The sequence below is a fragment of the Lagenorhynchus albirostris genome, chromosome 6 (genome assembly GCF_949774975.1).
Source record: "Lagenorhynchus albirostris chromosome 6, mLagAlb1.1, whole genome shotgun sequence".
Lineage (NCBI taxonomy): Eukaryota > Metazoa > Chordata > Mammalia > Artiodactyla > Delphinidae > Lagenorhynchus > Lagenorhynchus albirostris.
Genome location: NC_083100.1, coordinates 109,316,718 through 109,337,434, shown reverse-complemented (window position 1 = coordinate 109,337,434; position 20,717 = coordinate 109,316,718). Strand labels below are relative to the sequence as shown.

Below are 20,717 nucleotides of genomic sequence, written 5' to 3'. Positions count from 1 at the left end.
GATACTGTCGGCCGGTGCTGTGTGCTCCAGCCTTTGTCAGAGCTTGACTCCTGTTCTCAGGAGAAGCAGGGCACGCGTCAGCAATCCAGGTCTAACATTCTTACGTGGCCCTTACCGTCGTTGCTAAGGTTCCCTCCTCCCCCCGCAGCTTCCACAGTCAGCAGCAAATCCGTGTCCACCACGGGGTCCCTGCAGCGCTCTCGAAGCGACATAGACGTGAACGCAGCCGCCAGCGCCAAATCCAAGGTCCCCTCGGCTCCCGGTGCAGCGCCCTTCAGCTCCGCAGCGGCCTTGCCTCCGGGCTCGTACGCCTCCTTAGGTAACCAGCCCTGCGACCCTGCCCCCGAGTCTGCCGTTCGAGATGACCCTTAACCTCTGCTCCAGTCCGTCCGTGTAGCAAATTACCAGGAACCGGAGTTGAGGCGGTTGCAGGGCTGACCTTTCAGAGTACGTGCGTCTGGGCGCTGACCTGCACGCTGACCTCTGTGCTGGCCGCTGGTTTGCAGCCACCCTTTGGTGGGTGTCCCTGCTTCTGGGGCGTCACCCTGGTCAGGGACGCGTGCCTCAGCACCCTGTGCCCCTTCCCAGCTGCCCAGACTCCTCCTGTGTGGCCAGGGCTGGGTTTCCTCCCCTCCTGACCTGGGTGGAGAGCCTGAAGTGCGGGGTGGGGGGGCGCTCCGGAGGAGCAGGAGGGACTCAGCAACCAGCATCGCCTGTTGTACAGAAGGGTGTCTTCCTTCCCTGTGTCACCTTGGGAGGAGCGGGTACCTGCTCCGATGAAAGCCCGGAAGAGTAAAAAGATTATTTTCAAAGGAATATCTGACAGAATGCTAGGTCAGTTTTTCAGCAGACGCTGCACATCTACTGGGGGTAAGGCTGATAGTTTGAGTTTGTTTTTGTGAAAGCAGAGTTGTTCAAAGCCAAAGTCTGGAGACCTCGCTGGATCCATTTTATTTTGGATCTCAAGGAAACGAATACAATTCAAGCTTCATGAAACATCGAGACTTATTACTTGTGCGGTTTACAGACTAATTCCAAAGTCAGTCCTACAGCTAATATTCTGAAAGCATGGAAGCAGAGCGAGAGAACACCGAAAGGAGGTTACCAGGCCCGACCTTGAGTCGCTCAGTGACCCTGACCAGGCTGTGTTTCCTCTACCCATAAATGAGTTGTAATAATAGCCACCTAATTCAGACACGGGGTAGGGACAGGTGACATTATATAAAAGTCCTTTGTCAACCATTATCCTGTACGGCGAAGGGAACTGCGGTCGTGATAGGAACGTTATTAGTTTAAAAGGTAAGGTGTATGTTGTGGGACATTGTTAAGTCGGTCTTGTTTTCTCTACAGAAATGCCTCATTGAGATTGGGAAGATGCCCAGTAAGGGCTCTCCTTTTCTCTGGTTTATTTAACTCTTACAAGGTCACGTAGGCGTGTTTAGGATCCCATGTTGGTGTGTGCTTACCAAGAGAGAAGTCAGGTGGGAAGGCTTTCTGTTCATTTTAGTTCCGTCTGATCCACCTTGAGAATCTGTAGTTAGTGTTTGTTCCATTGCTTGAAAACCTGAGTAAAGTTACAGCAGTCCTTGTTTTTCGGTGCATGATTGAGCTATTTTAATACGGACCCTGTGGACTCCGCTTGGCGCTAGTCAAGGCACTTGGGTCTTCTGGTCTGATGACACAGAAATGACCTTTTAGAAGCGCTGATGGTAAATTTTCAGCCCAGTGTTACCTCTTCGAATGACAAGACTGGAGTATTCCCCATTCTCCCAGCATTTCCTGAGAGCTCGACCTCTGCTTTCCTGATGTCCAAGTCAGCAAGAACCAAAAAAATCAGCCCCCAGATATAACATAACCCTTCGGAGGAGCAGTTACAAGTACTTCCGAGGTTGACACGTTACGTCTGTGAGGAGTGTAGCGTTAAAGCTCATGATCCTTTTCCAAATTTCTAGAGCCCAGACGCGTGAGGGGAGACACGGAGCCCCTAGGCCCCGACTCAGGTACCGAGCTGGACGGTCTTGCTGCTCGCCGTGTGGCTGGGACAGGCCTTGCTGTAGCCAGCTTCTCGGAGCTGCTCACTGACTGCCTCTGTCCTTGGGGTGTCCTTTAGTTCCCCGCCCCCCTTATTCTGCTGGTGCTTTGTTCCAAAAAACAGGGGACTCTTCAGAGGATGAGGTTGGGCCACATCAGAAACACAGTCAGTCTGTCAGCTGAGGCGCGACCCTGGGCTGCCCTTTCGTGTTTTGTCTTCTGCAGGCAGAAGCACATTGTCCTAAGCTGGTTTCGGTAGAAGGTGCACCACTTACTTGCTTCCGACTCTGCTTTGCTGTTGAACTTGTTTCCCTTTTAATTTTATTTTAAACTGTACTTTTGCTTCTTTAGTAGCCAGTAATAACATTCTGCTTTTTAATTTTTTTGATGCGACTAACTGTTCCCTGTTGTCCCTTCCCTTGTTTTTTAATTTGCTTAAAGATGGCACTGCCACCAAAGCGGAGGGTAAGCAGTTTGTCTCTGTGGCCGAGCTGTGTCTCCCTCTCACTGGTCCTCTGTCCCCACGAGTGTTGCCTGGCGCCCTCGCCCTCCCCGGGGTCCCTGCATGACACGTTGCACGTGCATCCCTCCACTCTTCTTCATCCTGTTTCCACTGGGTTTTGCCTTCCCCCAACCTGAGCTCTCCTCTCCTTTCTTGTGTGGTCGTTGTGCTTGTGAATTTGGGCCCTGAGTGTGCTGTACGTGGCGTCGCTCTGAGCCCACACTGGGAGGGGGGGTCACGTGACCTCGTGGGTCCCAGCTGCTGTCACCCCTGAAGCACCACCTCAGCTTCCGTTTCGTCCTCCTCACTTTGTGTTTTTGTGGGCCTCTCAGGATTTGCCTTTCCTCTTTTAAACATAAATTTAAGTGTCCATCGTCAATTCAGGTTCAAGGCTGGTGAAGGTTTTCCAGCAGGTAATTTCTAGACGTGGAAAAAATTGTTTCCTCTCCCCTAAAACTGCTGAATTGTGTGATACCATTTCTGTTTGTCTCACTGACGCATACCCCATTCATTCATATACCTTGGTTCATCCACTCAGCAGCCTCGTCCTCTGTGACACACAGGGATATAGCTGGTGGAAGAAATACACAAACCCACGTCCACTTTGTTTTCTTTTTGTCTCATTCTCAAGAGGCTCTTTCTGATGTTTCATTCTTTTGAATTTTAGATGGAGCTGTTCTCATTGGTACAGGTCTTTGATTAGAACATGCTAGACAAGATCGACCTTGCAAAGTCTCTAGATAGTAAGCACGATGTTTCAAATAATTGAAATTTAGAGTTAACCTCGTCTGCTTAAGGGAATGGCTTAGACCCATGAACCCTCAGGATGATTTAACAATTAGGAACTGCTAGATAACTCTCCTGTATTATTTAGCCACTCTAAAAGGCCAGCCAGCAGAGTAGACTGGGTTTTATCTCGAGATGTGCACTACTTCCTGAGGGACTCGCAAAGGAAAAATTGGAACGGAACTTTTAAAAAAGACGAGCATAGTCTCAAGATCAGTGTTCTTTTCTGTGTTAAAAAAAAAGAAGATCAGTGTTCTTCAAACTCATCCCATCGTAAAGATCACCTGGGTGCTTGCCGCAGGGGCAGAGTCCTAGGCCCTGCCCCCTGAAAATGCTGACTAGCTTTGGAAGGAGCAGGGACTCTGAACATTCACCAGGCCCCGCTGGTGGTTCTTGGGGTCGGATAAGTTTTTGAAATGAAAAGTTTCCAAAATGAAAAATGGACAGAAGGCCCATGTCACGACGAGGGCGTCATTTGTGATAGGAGACTGAGGCTGGGTGGGATTTTCTTCATTTTTTTCGTTGATATGAGTCATTTTCTATCTCTCCTTCCCCAAGAAACCATCCTAAGTATTTCCTCAGCCTAGACGGATGCGGATGCGGAGTGGAGGGCGGAATACAATAATGTATTTCGTCTCATCAGATGAAAAGTGAAGAAGTGATGTGGGAAGTTATACATATTTTGCAGAATGCCCTGCTTGATTTTGTATACCTATATAGCACAATCAAAATCAGCCTGTGATTCCATGCAGCAGTGGGGATTTTGAACTTTTTTTTTTTTTCTTCTTTCTGTGAGTTTTCTTTTACCTGTGCAGAGCAAGATCAGAAGGTTGCTTACTTAGTTATTGTGCAGGAGGCTGAGGATGAGAAGTCTCTTTCTGGTTCTCCTTCTTGTAGGAAAGTGGAGGTTGATCTGTGGGCCCTTCATCGTATAGAGTTCAGAATCAGCCAGAAGAGAACCTTATCGGGGCAGCCCCGTGCGCCTTGGCCTCAGTCCCAGGGCCATCCAGGCCATCACAGAACTGGCCGCTCAGAGCCTCCAGCCTTGTGTGATGACAAGACAGAATACAGAGGCCCCGGGAGGCCTGTGAACTGGAGCCCCTCTAGGCTGTCATTTCTGTTTGTTTCAGCTCTGAAACTTAGCAGGCCTGCTTAGAAAAGCTACACATGCAGCGAGTATCACTTAGCATCTTGTCATGAGTTCTCTGTCTGAATTTTAGGGATCATTATGGGCCTTTTGAAGATTTGTTAATAAAGTCTGTTGAATATTTTACTATCTAGCTCCTGAGGCAAGCGCTAGGCACTTGCATCACGAGGCAAAGATATGACTTTGAATCAGTGGTTGGATGCTCTAAATTCAGAATTCAGGCAATACATTTGAAACCTGGCCACTCCCTTATTATCGTAATTGAGAAAAACAAATAGTCTTTGGGAGTTACCTATCTCACATACCAAGTAGCCACTCTAATGTTTATGACTAATCAGATAAATATTTTTTGTGAAGGACTCAAAGCTCAACTTTTGGACGAAAGTTTATTTCCAGGTTATCTTTCAGTGTGTTACTATGTTCAGTGATTTGGGGGATTTGGAAAAGGAAGCATTGATAGTGTCTGTTACGCTGCTCGTGAGAGAGTTTATTATGATTACCCTGGACCCTTGAGCAACATGGGTTTGAAGCGTGTGGGCCCACTATAGGCGGATTGTTGTCAGTAAACTTACAGAACTGCACAGTCTGTGCAGGGCAGCTGTGGGACTCGAGCATCTGTGGCCTCAAGCATCCCCGGCCGGCCCTGGAACCAGCCAGTCTCTGCGGGTACCAGGGGTGGCTGCAGATACTCCAGTTGTGTGGAAACGAATGACTCGCATCTTCTCATCTCATGCTTTTTTTTTTCTTTTAAATTTAGCTGCTGGGTTTAGGAAATGTATTATTTGTGTTTTTTTCCCCCAAATAAATAATTTTAAATGAAGAGTTAAAATACTTCCGTGACCTGTTGGTACCAACAACTTAGTGATGGGTTCAGAGCGTAGGTAATCGTATGTTACTAAGTGTAGTCAAAGGCCATGCTTAACTACTGGTGATTTTAATTAAGGTTACACAATAAAAACTATGTAGCCTTGTCTGCTCTTCCGGAAAAGGAACTTAGATTTAGTTCTCTTTTACTGGGAAATAAAACATTTGGTATTGCCGTATGTCTGTCGAAGAGCTCTGAATTTTAAGAAGTTGGCCTTTTTACACAATGAAAAAATATGTATGTATAAAAAAATAAAAGTTATAAACTTCTTTTACTTTTATCTTTAAAAAACATGAGTGAAGTTATGGAGCGGCGGGCGGTACCTGTAGGTAGCAAAATTTACAGGTGATCAACTTTGCAAATTTTGTTTCTTTCAAAAATGCCACGTGCGACTAGAGAGGTTGGGCTTTGTGTGCCCCAGACAGTGGGTGTAAAAGCAGGTTCCTGGACGCAAACGTCCCAACTGGAGAGTGAGATTTACCTGGAGACCTTTCCATTCTCACGCCTCAAAATGGAGACAAAGACCCGAGTGGGGAGAGGCTGTCGAATGATGTATAACTGTCTTAGGCTAAACTGGACGTAGGAAAACCATGCTTCCAGGTTAAACCAGTTCACAGGTTTAGTTTCCAGTCCTGAGGGCTTTTCTAGAAGAATGGCACTGTGACTGGCTGTTATTAACGGGCCACGAGATACGGATGTTCTGTCTTTATTCCACAAAAGTCAAGGGCTGCACTGCTCTTACAGGTCTGTTGTCCTCTGGGTCTGCTTTTCTCTGGATGTGTGTGTTTGTTGATGCGCCTCTTGTCTCTCCCTCCAGAATTTTTTTTCTGCTGTAGCATTCCCTAATACCCCATTTCCATGTCTTTGACTTAACGCTGACTTTTTTTTCCTTTTTCACATCTTCTTTCTGTCCCTGTCAAAACACGGTATGAGTGAATATGTCATTAACAGGTCATAGGGTAGAACTGAAGTATATTTTTACTGTTTGTTGCATTTATTGAGCAGGCTTTCTTTTTCCTAAAGACCACAGAGTATTTTATATCATGTCTTTGAAACATATACAGGCACTTGCAGTAATATTGCCAAATTAATAGGATGACTAAACCAAACCATACCTCTTCCAATAAGGGAAATATACATCTGAGTACAATACAACAGAGGCCCTTTAAACTCCCAAAAACGGATTTTAAGGGTGCTCTGAGGTTACTCATGTTAAGTCCCTAGGTGAGAGTTAAGAGTTGGCACTCAGCCGGCTTGTAAAAGTGCTGTATACCCATGAAAAGGTGGGCTTGGGGAGAAAAACCTTTGAAGACATCAAATCGACATGATCTCTCTCTTGACTTGGTCCCAGGCAAAGGAAAACCAGCCTCCCCTAATCTGTAACTAAACTCCCTTCTCACACAAGTTGTGCTTTCAGCTTTTGTTATCTGTGGTATCTGGGAACCCCCAAACTGATGAATAAGTGGTCTGCGTTTACAGCCTCCACGGGAAAGACAGTGAACTTCTACAGAGGAGGCCACTGTCAAATCTGGTTTCTCAAGGTCCCCACAGATTAAACTCTGGCAAATACGAGCTCATAGTCCAAAATTACATCCATGGTGAGAAACAGCCGAGAGAAAGAATAAAAACATAATTAATCCTTCAGGACTTGAGGGTCTTTTATGTAATATGAAATTGCTATATTTAAATGTTTAAAGGAAACAAGAAACTTGTATTTTTAGCAGCATGTAGAGTTTAGTAGTCTGAGTGATCCTCCCAATTGAGAACAGAGCACCCCTCTGGAATAAACGTAGTAAAGCCACTCATCTGCAGACCTAAGCAAAAGCAGAAACCCTAGGAAGTGAGGGCCAGAGCTGGTTTGCATCCTGAGGTTTTTGGCTGAATCCTGGAGACCTGGGGCATTTGCTCAGGACGTGGAGTGACAGGAAGTCACTGCGTCCTCACTGGTGAACAAGAGGTTGACTCTACTGAAGAGAAGAGGACAAGAGGGAGTCTGCCCATTTTAATCTTAAGTACTGGGTGGAGCAGGGAACGTCATCTTCCCTGAGAAGTTGCAGCCATAAATTGGGCCTTCGTGCAGCTTTCTGGTCAGAATTCATGCTACCTCTGTGGTCTGAGAAACCCAAGCAGATAAATCATGTTGAAGTGGCTGTGGATTGCTTGTATCCACAGGACGCTAGAAGAAGCAAACATAGGTCCTCATTGGAAGAACTCACCTTCAATCTAGGTCTTAAAGAATTCCCATAAAGTTCCAAGAAAATAAACCATTTTGTTGTCTTAATATTTAAAGAAATAAAAAGAAAAATTGAGAAAGACAAGCAGGGGAGTAAGGAACTATAAAGAATGACCAAGCAGGCTTTGAAAAAGAACAAATGGATCCTCTAGAAATGAAGATCTATTAAGTTATTAAAATTTAAAACTCGATGGGTAAATTGAGCTGCAGAACCAATGAAACTGAAGAGTGAACTCACGAATTCAAGGTAAGAAAACATCGTCCAGAGTTATGTGCAGAAGGGACGGAGTTAGAAAACGGGATGGGGTGTTACGTCCCACGGGAAGTAGTGAAGAAATTCAACCTATCTAATTGAGTTTTAAGGAGAGAGACTGGGGCAGAGACAGTATTTGAAGAGGTCGTGGCTGGGAATCTTCACGATTGTTGAAGGACACTGAACCGCAGGTGCAGAAAACGTGTTGCATCCCAGCCAAGACAAAAAGAAAATTCACAGTGAAACACATCATAACGAAACTGCAGAACACCAGAGATTAAAAAAATATATATATATTACAAATAGCCAGAGGGAAGAAGAGACTACCCACAAAGGAAAGCCGGAGTTTAAATACAACTGGGGACCCTGGAATCAGATCGATGGAGCATATCAATGTCCATGTCCTGTTTCTGACTTTCTACAATAGTTTTGTAAGATGTTACCATTGAGCGAAACTGGGTAAAGAGCACACAGGATCTCTGTGTATTATATCTTACAGTCAAATCTGAGTCTACAATTATCTCAGAATAAAAAGTTTAAGAAAGGGGTCTAGAAGTTGTGCTTTTAATATTCATATTTTAATCTGTAAGACTGTTACCTTCGAGATAGCAAAGCATATCTTGAAAAAAATTAAGACAAAAGGAGGAAACAAAGGAAGGTAAAAGGAAAATGAGAAATCAAGACAAAAAGCATGCTTATAAGTGGTAAGAACAAGCTCAAATGAACTGAACTTTCCAGTTAAAATAGAAAGATTATTAGACTTAAACTTTTAAAAAAGATCTAGCAATATGATACTTAAAGAGATTAAGCCTTTAAGGCTACAGGTAGAGTAAAAGACAAAGGATGAGAAATTCATAGTAAAAGAAAGTTGTTGAAGGTTTATTAATAACAGACCCAAAAAAGGCAAAACGAGGACTTCTATGTAATAAAAGAGTCAATAAGTCACTAAGGTGCAATAGACCTAAATTTTTATGGATCTAATAAAAACAGCTTCAAGATACACAAAAAAGTATTTGCAAATTAATATTTATAGTGGGTGGTATATAAAAATACAAATTTTGAATAACTAATACATTAACATAGTTCCAAACTCAGAAAATATAAAGAGGTATGCAGTTTCCCCTCATCTTTGTCTTTCATTTATCTAGTTATCACCTCTTTCCTTCATCCTCAGTATGTTACTGTTTTTAGTTTCATTTTTATCCATAGTTTCTTTGCATAAAAAGTAATATAGGGAATTCCCTGGTGGTCCAGTGGTTAGGACTCCACGCTTTTCACTGCCAGGGGCCTGGGTTCAATCGCTGGTCAGGGAACTAAGATTCCACAAGCCGCGTGGTGCAGCAGGAAGAAAACAAACAAAAAAAAGAAAGAATATGAAAATCATACTTTTCCCTTTTTTAAAACATAAAAGATAGCATATTTACATACACTATTCTGCATCTTCATTATTTTCACTTAATTATAGCTTAAGATTCTTCCATGTTAGGTTGCAGAACCTCTTCCTTCACTCATTAATACTGCTGTACATTCCCCTGTGTGGATTAACTTGAACCAACCAAACCCATATTGATAGACATTTGGATTGTTTTCAGAGTTTTGCTGTTACAAACAGTGCTGCCATGAATTACCTTTTATATACATCATTCTGCATGGACACAAGAATATTGGGAGGCTAAATTACCCAAAGTGGAATTGTTGGATTAAAAAGTGAACGCATTTGTAATTGTGATAGATATTGCCAAATAACCCTCTATAGGGGCTGTATTAATTTTAACTCCCACAAAGAATGAATGAGAGTGCCTGTTTGCCTACATGCCAGAATGTTAGCAAATTTTTAAGATTTTTGCCAATCTTGTCGGTGATAAATAGCATTCTTAATGTCATTTTAATATTTTTTTCTTACTGGGGGGCTGCACACTGTTTCATACATTTAGGGGCCATTTCTATTTCAGTTAAATATCTATTCCTAGCCTTTGACCATTCTTTATTGGGATGTGACAGTGGTGTGTTGAAGCTGGCTTGAACCAGTTCATCAGATTCCAGTTGTTAGATTTTCAGGAATTTTATAAGCTGGTTTACATTACATCAATGGCCTCAAATAGGCCACTGTGGGAATATTTACACCAGGGAATTGCAAAGCACCACAAGTCAGCAGAACACTCCCCCAACCACCCCACCCCCCACAGTTCCCCTCTAATTGCTAAACATTTACCAGCACACTTGCTGTTGAACTTATTATTGATACCTAGGAATCTTTTATGTGATAAGGAAATTAGCACCTTATGACATGAGTTGCAAATAATTTTCCCCCATTTGTCATTTTCTCGAATTTGCTCATAGTTTTCTTCCTGCCATCCTGAGATTTAAAAAAAAAAATTAGTCAAATTTATCAATCTTTCCTAATGGCTTTTAATTTTGTTATAGTGAGAATGGACTTTCCACTACAAGTTACAATGGAATTCTCCCATGTTTTCTTTCAGAACTTTTTTTTTTTGGCTGCACTATGCGGCATGTTGGATCTTAGTTCCCCAACCAGGGATTGAACCTGTCCTCCCTGCAGTGGAAGCGCGGAGTCCTAACCTCTGGACCGCCAGGGAAGTTCCCTAAAACTTTGATGGTTTCATATTTGACATTTTAATCTTAGGTTCATTTGCTGCTTTTCTTGGTATAAAGTGTGAAGTATGGATCTAACTTATTTTTCCAAAGCAGAACATTAACAAATGAGATCCTATAATCCATTTTTTCAAAAGCAACATATTATGTTGAACTACATATTAATCCTTGTGGAATGAAGCAAAAGCAGTGCTTAGAGGGAAGTTCCTAGCCCTAAGTTTATATTAGAGGAGAGACTGAATTAGTCTGTTTCCAGTGTGTTAGTGAAAGAACAGAATAAACCCAAAGAAAAGGAGGGAGGAAGTAACAAAGATATGAGTAAAAGTTAATGAAGTAGGAATTAAACGTTCGTTTTAGAGGATTAAGAAATACAAAATGTGATTCGTTGAAAATACTAATAAGATAGGCAAACTTTTGGAAAGATCAGTTTGAGAATTGGCAGTGATAAAGCAGGTGTAAGTGTGGATCAGTAGAGCTTTAAAGGGTAGTAGAAAACTATGACAATTTTATGTTAACAGTTTTAAAGCAAATTGGACGAACTTCTAGGGAAAAAACCTGTTTCTTCAAGAAGAAGAAAAAACCCGAGTAGTTTTAAGACTACTCATTAAATAATTTGAATCAGTACCTAAAACTCCATCCCCCCACCAAAAGCTAATTACTTAATTAAAATAGAAAAGATATCCAAAATCCCTACCATGCTCAGACGGCTATACATGCAAGTTGTGAAGCATGGGACAGTTCCCGTCTTACATAAACTCAGAGACCAGGAAGAGAGAAAGCTTCCCTCCCTGGTTTCATGTAGCTGTTGTGACCTTGGTACCAGAATCAGATGAGGTACAATACAGACATTCTGTGTATGTGACTGCGTGAGTCATGACAGCGGAGGTTTGATACTTTCAAACCTTATAGATGCAGCTCAGTACGTTTAGGAGAATAATCCTCTTTATCTCAGAAGATGGAAGCAAAGCATTAAAACATTCCAGAAACATTTTTGATAAATTCTTAGCAATTAGGAATGAGTTTTCTTCACTTGTTGAAGTATAGTTTGTGAAATTCCAGAATTATTTTTTTACGTGTGGCTCAAGATAGCAAAGCCTACCTCGTGCTTCTCTTGAGCATTGTGCTGTGTGTCCAAGACAGCAGATGAAGTGATCAAGGGTAGGGTTTGAAGGGAGAAAACTGAAGTCTTATTTGCAGGTGGTTTTCTGTTTAGAGAACACCACATAATCTACATGTAAATTGGTAGGATTAATAAAAGTTTAGCAAGGTCCCTAGAGTTAAGTCGGGGCTTCCCTGGTGGCGCAGTGGTTGAGAGTCTGCCTGCTGATGCAGGGGACATGGGTTCATGCCCCGGTCCGGGGGGATCCCACGTGCCGCGGAGTGGCTGGGTCCGTGGGCCATGGCCACTGAGCCTGCGCGTCCGGAGCCTGTGCGGGAGAGGCCACAGCAGTGAGAGGCCCGCGTACCACCACAAAAAAAAAAAAATATATATATATATATATATATATATATATATATATATAAACAGTCATATTCTTATTTGTCAGCAAGTTAGACAATATAATTAAATCAACTGTATTGTGTATAATAAAAATAAGGCACCTTTGAATAAGTCTATAAAAATTGAATAAAACTTTTGGAAGAATTATAGTCTTTATTGAAAGACACTGAAGAAGGTAAAAAAGAGAAAATGCTAATGAATGGAAAGATCAATATCATAGGGCTGCCCCCCCCTCCGCCCCCAGCTTAACCCCAAATTCCACATTGCCAGTCAGAATTTCAACACATCTTTTTATTACATCTTCACGTGCGCATATGCAAGAGAGCAGAGGGCTTTAGGGAAAAGTGGCTTGATTTGCCCTACCAATTAGGAAGGTAGTTTTGAAAAGCTACTTGCAACAGTGTATGTTGCACAGGATGGACACATGGACTAATGGGGCAGACACCACAGTGGAGAAAACGGACCCTTGCATGTATACAAGTACTTGTAAGTGACAAAGATGGCTTTGTAGGTTAGTTAAGAAAGGGGTTAAGTAAATTTGTTTGGACCTTCGTTAGTCACACAGAAGTAGTAAAACGGGTCTCTCCTTTACGTCCTACAAAAAATCACTTCCGTAACTGAGCTCACAGATAAAATGTTGAGCCAAACAGTAAGTTTTGGAAAAATATATACCCTATGATACGATTAAAAACATTAAAAAAATATAAAATAATGCCATCTATTTCTTGGTTATGCAACTATGTATATTAAAAACATAAAGAAATGCTAGGGAATGATGACCAGCGGGGGGTTGGGGGGAGGTGGAGGACACAGGGACATAGCAAAGAAGATTTTTTTATTTTCTTAGCTGAGAGGGTTTGGATGATCACTTAAAAACTCCTAAGAAATTAGACTCAGTTGTTTTTTTCACGTTCAGTTTTCTTGGTGACTTCCTTAGCAGAGTAAAATGCCCTAGCCAGGCACAGGCATCTGAACCTGTGGTGGGACCTTGGACAAATTAAGTAACCGCCTTGCTTCTCTGTTTCCTCATGTGTAAAGTGGGAATAATTACTTATATGTTGGTGTGAGGACTTTTGTTTTTTAATTTTATTTATTTATTTATTTATTTTTGGCTGCTTTGGGTCTTTGTTGCTGCACGCGGGCTTTTTCTAGTTGTGGTGAGCGGGGGCTACTCTTCGTTGCAGTGCACAGGCTTCTCATTGCAGTGGCTGCTCTTGTTGCGGAGCACGGGCTCTAGGCGCACAGGCTTCGGTAGTTGTAGCACGCAGGCTCAGTAGTTGTGGTGCACGGGCTTAGTTGCTCCGCGGCATGTGAGATCTTCCCGGACCAGGGCTCGAACCCGTGTCCCCTACATTGGCAGGCGGATTCTTAACCACTGTGCCACCAGGGAAGCCCGGTGTGAGGATTTTGAGTGCACACATATATAGCTCATAGTATCTTATATAGCTCCTAATTTTAGTCTGGATTCTAGAACTTGTAGGTCTTTCATTCAACTGCTAATAAAAGTCATTGATTCTTTCTAGTTTTCTTTCTTCCTTTTTTTTTTTTTCAATTAAGTGCAGTGCTTTCTTTTATTGCTCTTTACCTTCCTTTCTTGAACCTTTTCAAGCCTTAGGATTTGTTTTTCCGTATTGCCTTTCTGCAAACTTTCTCAGTTGATGAGGTAGATGTGCTTTTGAACAGTGTAAGAAGCCGGTGGGAGTTCAAATTGCTTTGTGTTTTCCCTATCAGATTGCTCTTCCAGTTGAATTATGGAAATGGGGGCATTTGTGCCCCTTTGAAAACAAAGAAGCCCTGTATTTTAAAAAGTTTAATTCCTTATCATTCTAGTCTTACCATCAGTGATTTTGTATTTATGAATCCATTTTTATTTTTATGGTTTCATGCTTTAATAATTGGAGTTAACACATTGCTTTACTTAATAATGGCAAATATTCTTCATAAATGCCTATGACATTGCATTATTTTTAGGTCACTTCTCTAGGTATTCCTAATATTGATTCTTTCTATAAACTTCATCTTTTTGCAGCCTAGAAACTTGCTGGCATACATGCTTTAAAATAGAAGTTTAATGCTACACAGCAAGACACATTTATTCTCCAGGGTGATCTAGCTTTTGCTGATTGCTGAGTTAAGAAGGTTTCTTTGTTTTATTTTGCATTTACTCTTTTTTTTTTTTTTTCCTGTAGTAGTTTTCTGAAGATGACAGCTAATATTCTTTCCTGCTTTTGGAAATTCGACAGACATGTCGGCAATGAACAGGAGAGAGAATTTAATCTGGAAAAATAATTGTGGAAAAAAACCCTCAAGTGACTATCACCTCCCCATCTGAAAATAAAATATGCTAAAACAATTGAAAGCAAAGCACCTGATGGGTTCCTGAGTCCCTCTGAGGAGTTTCTGACGTGTCTGTAGAATTTGTGTGTGCACACAGGGACGCGTGTCAGGACCACACGTGGGAGACCAGCTCCCCCGGCGGTGGCTCAGCCCCGTGCCCCTTGCCCGAGGAGTGATCGCGCGTATTGGAAACATTACGGAAGCACTGTTTTTGCCATGTCCTCCAGGTCGGATCCGCACGCGACGGCAGAGCTCTGGGAGCGCCACCAATGTCACCTCCACGCCTTCCGACAGTCGGGGCCGCAGCCGCGCCAAAGTGGTCTCACAGTCCCAGCGTAAGAAGTATATTTTATGCTCTCTCTCTCTTAGTTTTATCCAACAGCCATTCTGTAGCTGAAAATTTATAGTATTTTCATCGACTTAATGGAAAAACACATTTCTGTGGCTCTAAGACACTGTGAATAATCTTGATGTTTGTTGGATGCTTACAAGATGGGGTATTCCAGTGTACCTGTGTCCCCTTTCCAGGTGATTTACACTTTGTGTCCCTAGGCAGGAAACATTGAAATGCAGTTTCCCTCCCCTCAAGCCTCCCAAGGTGAATCGTACTTGGGCTGCGACCCATTTTGCTGTTGATGAGGGATCCTGATGTCATTCAAGAGCAGCTCCGGGGGGAGATGACTTCATGCTGAGGTCTCTTCCCAGCGGCAATAAGTAAATCCATTCGAAGCTGCCCCCCCCCATCACCCGCTGCGCTAACATGCCACTCTGCTCCTTTCCTCCTGCCAGTGTGGGCTCTCGCTTCGCTCGGCTGCCCTCGCTCGCTTCCATTGCTGCTTCTCTGTATGTGTTGAGTCACCTGATTTGTTAACATCAGCCATGAAAGCAGCCGTGGGCGGGATGAGTGTGTTCTGATCTCTCTTAGGATTCAGGCCTGGTGTCTCACTTCCCGGCTTCCCGGTCTGTGCACTAGGAGTGGGGCGGGGGGTCAGGGCCCTCCTGGGCAGGCGACCATGGTGGAGGTGCTTGTCAGCTGCCGGAGTCAGCCTCCTTCGTGGCCCCAGGAGCTGTCTGGCTTGTGTAGAGAGCGGCTAGTCTGAGGCCAAACCTTAGTTAGCTTCTGTCGTAGGTGTTTAGAATGCCTTCCTCAGCTCCTCCTGAGTTTAGATCCTTTCCCCATGTCCCTTTGATAACTAGAGTCCTCATGTTAAAAGAAGCTTATGTCCTTTCTGAAAAGAAAGTGCAAGGTCAGACATACTGCTGTGAGACGACAGCACCCAGGCTTGTTTGTCTGACGCAGAAGCCCATGCTTTTAGTGTATTACACCATACCACACAGCATAGGTTGTGCAGGTGTAGTCCAGAAGCTTCTGCCTGGGGAGTAGTGTCCAGGCCCTGGTTATTCTGGTGAACCCTAGTGATACCTGGAGTCACAGATAGATGTAATACTCTGGTCATGACCTCATAAATATGAGTCGGGTCTTATCACAAAAAAAATTTTTCTTGGCCAAAAATGTTCGAGACTCAGAATATAAGTCAATACGTTGAAATTGAGTTGAATAAAAAAATTGTATAGGGTTGTATAGGCTGTATAGGGTTGTTTCCTTTCTTGGAGAGTGAGGGCTGAACAGTATTTTCCATTTCTTTATGTCTGCTGTTTATTGGCCTTGGCCTCTGCAAGGGTCCCTGCCCCTAGCTGGGTCCTCTGCTTAAGAGGTGGTGGAAATAAAGTTCTTCTGTAGCGGGGGATGATAGAGCTTTAATTTTTCAGTCATAAAAATACTGCACTTTGCCTTGGGGATCCACTTGGAAAGCTCATCAGTTTTATTTTACTCACCAAATTCCACTCAAGGGAAAGAGACAACACCAGCAAACGACCGAGCCTGGACCTTAAACTTATATATATAAATCAAATATTCTTTTTTTTTTTTTACATCTTTATTGGAGTATAATTGCTTTACAATGGTGTGTTAGTTTCTGCTTTATAACAAGGTGAATCAGTTATACATATGTTCCCATATCTCTTCCCTCTTGCATCTCCCTCCCTCCCACCCTCCAACTATTCTTTTAAAAATTATTTTAATAGGTAGATAGGAGCACATCTAGATATTTTACGAATGTAGCTATACTAGCATTCATAGTTCTGGTTTAAGAGTAAGTAGATTTCGTTAATATTAAATTTAGGACAGTTAACAGTTGGCATCTTTTGAATAGTTGAGGACTTAAATATGTGAGGATTAATGTTTAAATATTGGAGAATTTGGCATAAGACATTCAGATGAAACTACCTAGTAGTGGTTTCTTCCACTTGGTTGATGTCTCTGGAGCACCTCCTGTGTGGTGAGCACCGTGTGCAGGGGTAGAGATACACAGATGGTAAGATGCAGTCACTTCTGCCAGGCTGCTCAGAGCCAGAGGGCAGGTGCCCCCAAAGGGCCCGGCATCTTCTCTGCATCTCGTCCGCCTGGCACTGTGCCTGGCGCATGGTAGGTTCATAAGTGTTTCATGAGCAGATCTGAAATAAATGCTAATACAGTATGATGTGTATAAAGTAAAAATAAGTACGAAAATAGGCTAGGAGGAACAAGACCTAGAAAAACAGCCCTTTTGCTAATGTGTTTGTGAACAAAGACATTTGTGCTGTGTTGCATGCTGACCTTCTGTATTGTGTTATTGTCTTTTAATCCACTTTTTGCCTGTCCTTTGGTCTGCTCTCATAATCAAGGATCCAGATCTGCTAATCCTGCTGGTGGTAAGCCATTTCTCTTCTTGCTTTTTTTTTGTGTTTTGCATTCTCCCGCACCCCATGTTCCTTGCACAATATTAATTTCTCTCTTTATTATGAGCTTAGTTAATCTTGCTGCGTTTTTTCTGTATGTTCAAATTCTAGAGTTTGAAATGGATTTCTTTTCTCCTTTTATACAGCTTAATCGTTTATTTGTGTGCTCAGATTTTATGGGCAAAGTTAATAGATCCTGAGACATGTTCTTCATGGGAACGTGTACTGATAATTTTATAATGAATTTCACTTAAACTGTAGTTAAATCATTATAAAGTACGAGGTTTCGTAAGTAGCCACCTGAGTGATTTATTTGAATGATGGAGGGGTGTGTGTGTGTGTGTGTGTTTAATTTCCAGGTAAGTGTTATTTTGAAGGTTTTTCCCTCTGGATCATTCTATTCTGCTACATGATAACAAATACTTGATATTTGCGAATTTTATTGCCTTCTCTGCTTAAGGAGATGATCTAAGTTAATGACTGCCATTTGAGTGTATTGGTACGATCCTTAAAATTTTGCTGCCTTCTTTAAGAAAGAATTTTGTTTTACAAGAAATGGTTATATAGGTATGTAGTCACTTAGCCATTTATAAAAATAACTAACCATATTATGATTTTAATTTCTAATTTTATTGCATTCACATCAGGGAATGTTTTCTATATAATTTCTACCTTTGTAAAAGGTTACTGAGATTTCCTTTGAGGCTTAGTACAGAGTCAGTGTTTGTACTATTCCTGTGTGGAAATGTGAAAGGAATGTGTATTCTGTTTGTTGGACTATGCACTGTGTGTATATGCGGGAGGTGTGTTTATACATATCTGTATAGTTTTGACTGCATGCTCTGCCAGTTTCTGAGTAGTGTATTAATCTTTCATTAGTATTAGTCTTTCTGAGAGATATATTAATAATTACGGCCTTTTCAATCTCTCTCTGTATTTTTATCGTTTCTGTGTTTTCTATCTCAAAGCTATGTTACGTGGAGCATAAAGTTTCATGATTATTATATCTTTAAGGATAATTATTTTTTAATCAATATGAAACATCCTTTTTTCTCTTTTAATGCTGTTTTTTATTCTGTTTTGTTGTTTTGTTATATGTATGTTGTTTGTCTCTTATAAACAACATACAGTTGAATTTCATTTCAGTTTTTTTAAACCAATCCAGGAATCTGTCTTTTAATAGTTGAATTTAATCCAGCCACATTTATTATGATTACCGATATGTTTGAGCTTATTCTTATCATTTTATCTTGTGATTTCTGTTTACCATATTTCTGCCTCCTTTTCCATTTGTTAGATTAATGGAGTCTTCCTTTAGCGTTTAAGAAATTTCTGTTATATTTCTACTCTTTCAGCCATTTTTTAACATACCAACTCCTACAGAAACCAAACCAGTTAATAAATAAAACGGCTTTGTGATTATTTGTAGAAATTTGCTGTGCAACTGAGAGGCTTTTTGTACTCAACCTGAGCCTGCTCTTTTGAATCAGAAATTTTGCAGTCATTTCTGTAGAACTCCATCTCTAATTCTCCTGGGTATAAATACTCTTTTATGAAAATTTGATGTTCCTTTATGCTCCTTAGTTTTTGAAAAATTAGTGATGTTACCAGCTAGAAAGCTATTTTTATATAAAATTCTCTTGATATTTGATCCAAACTCATGTGTAAACTGACTTCTGAAATTACTGTAATTTATTTCTTGATTTACATCCATTATTCAATTTTGTTTCGCTTCATTTTCAGCTGGCAGCCGATCAAGTTCCCCAGGGAAATTGTTGGGAAGTGGTTATAGTGGCCTTGCTGGGGGTTCCTCGAGAGGCCCACCTGCGACACCCTCTTCAGAAAAACGAAGCAAGATTCCCAGGAGTCAGGGATGTAGCCGAGAAACAAGTCCAAACCGCATAGGATTAGGTGAGAATTCTCAAAGATCTTGAAACACCATTCCCAACCTGGTCATGATTTTGATTATAATCTAATGACTTTGTCTCCTGTGGGAAATAGCTGTTTTTGAACCGAGGATGTCACTTTGCCTGTGTTAAAAAGACATTTCAGTTTGTGCTTTTTACAGATGATAGCAGGTTCAGTTTTCAGTTAGGACTAACAAATATGTGGGGTTTACCTTCACACTGATGGGAAAGAACTACACCATTGTGGGCTTCTGTGGGTTAGAGTCATTTTGCAAAACATTAACCTGGGGGAATGGGCAGGCTTCTTTGCTGCAAAATTTCCTGCACAGGAGCACTGTTGCTTTTTCCATTTGTCTTTCACTGATTAGCAATAAACAGCCATTAACCTATATAAATATTCAGAAGCAATTTGTAGGGTCCACATTTATTTTGATTTTGCTCTTCTCTAACCCAATTGGTGAAAATTATCATCACAGAATATGTGTAGCTGTTACTTTTGACATAATGTTGTTCAAACATAAAAACCAAGAAGAGGAAAACTAGGTATATATAGTGTTTATTTTTGTGTTGTAGTGTTTAGTTTCTTTGTAGTAGGATTTTATATGAATGACTCTCAGCAGCTTAACAGTCTTTCACTCTATTAAAATCTAATTTGTATGCTCCCTTTTTAGTAAAACGGTTAGAAGTCTTGTGATCTACTGTGAAAAATCTGTGTTCATACTCTTATAGTCTCACCTGCTTTCTAAGGGTAAAAACCTACTAATGTGAAATCAGAATACTGTATTCTTTTGTCCTGTTGGCTTACCTTTGTCATTTATTCATTTATCTCCTCAATAACTTTTATTGAATACTGGAACGTTTACTGTGATGTGCTAGGCACATGTTGTTAGATCTTATGATTAGAAGATAAATGCAGTAGATTTAGCTTCTGACTTCAAAGAGCTTGTGGTCTTAGAGGTGAAAATGTAAGACAGTATGACAGATACCCTGGCAGCTGCTCTGGGACCGTAGAACAGGAATGTCTGCCCCAGTCCTCCTAGGTTTCCTGCCAGGGGAACCTTCCCAGAATCGGCCCTGTTTCGATGAGGTGTATAAGGTGGCACCAGGCGGGGTGGGGAGATGAGGCAGAGAGGAGCCTGTGCAGAAGCGGTCAGACGAGAGGGAGCGTTGTGCGCCCTGGGACCACTAGTGGTTTATCTGACGATAGCCGAGGATGTTTGTCAGAGTGGGTGGGAGATGGGGGCAGAGGGACTGGTAGGGTCCAGCTCACGAATGTCCTTGAAGACTCCCTGAACTTCGAGAAGGCGGTGGGGAGCAGGTATTTAAGAAGTAGAATCGAAAGGATTTGGTTTGACCAACATTTCCGAAGCAAGTGAGAAATGTAATCAAGCCGTGGTTTTGTTAAAATGCTGCGTGATGCTGACCTTCTGTGGGCTTTATGGAACATGGTCCCTGAGCTGACCAGTTATTTGCATCCAGTAATAGCAAGTAATGTGGATACAACCAGAGAAAATATCATGACTGCAATATCTACTGATAAATTTCAGATTTGTTGTTGTCACATACGTGTATTTGGATCTGGTTTTGTTTGGAAAATACATTTGATTTCAAACCTAGGCTTGAGGTTTCAGCTGTCCTTTTCCCACAATTAGTTAAGTTTATAGGATGTTTCTTGGTGATCCTGACTTGTTTCATACTGCTAAAAATTCTTTTCTTTTGCTTTTGTTTCTGTTTTTGTTTTGCGGTACGCGGGCTTCTCACCAC

At 41.7% G+C, this 20,717-nt stretch overlaps 1 protein-coding gene across 1 annotated transcript in view; it reads left to right on the top strand.

Moving 5' to 3' along the window:
- Positions 1-20,717, top strand: part of CLASP1 (cytoplasmic linker associated protein 1) — a 269,026-nt gene that overhangs the window by 165,773 nt on the left and 82,536 nt on the right. The window contains exons 20-23 of the mRNA XM_060153037.1: positions 149-319; positions 1,953-2,000; positions 14,496-14,603; positions 18,790-18,957. Of these exons, the coding sequence (XP_060009020.1) occupies positions 149-319; positions 1,953-2,000; positions 14,496-14,603; positions 18,790-18,957 (495 nt within the window). The remainder of the gene's footprint in view (positions 1-148; positions 320-1,952; positions 2,001-14,495; positions 14,604-18,789; positions 18,958-20,717) is intronic.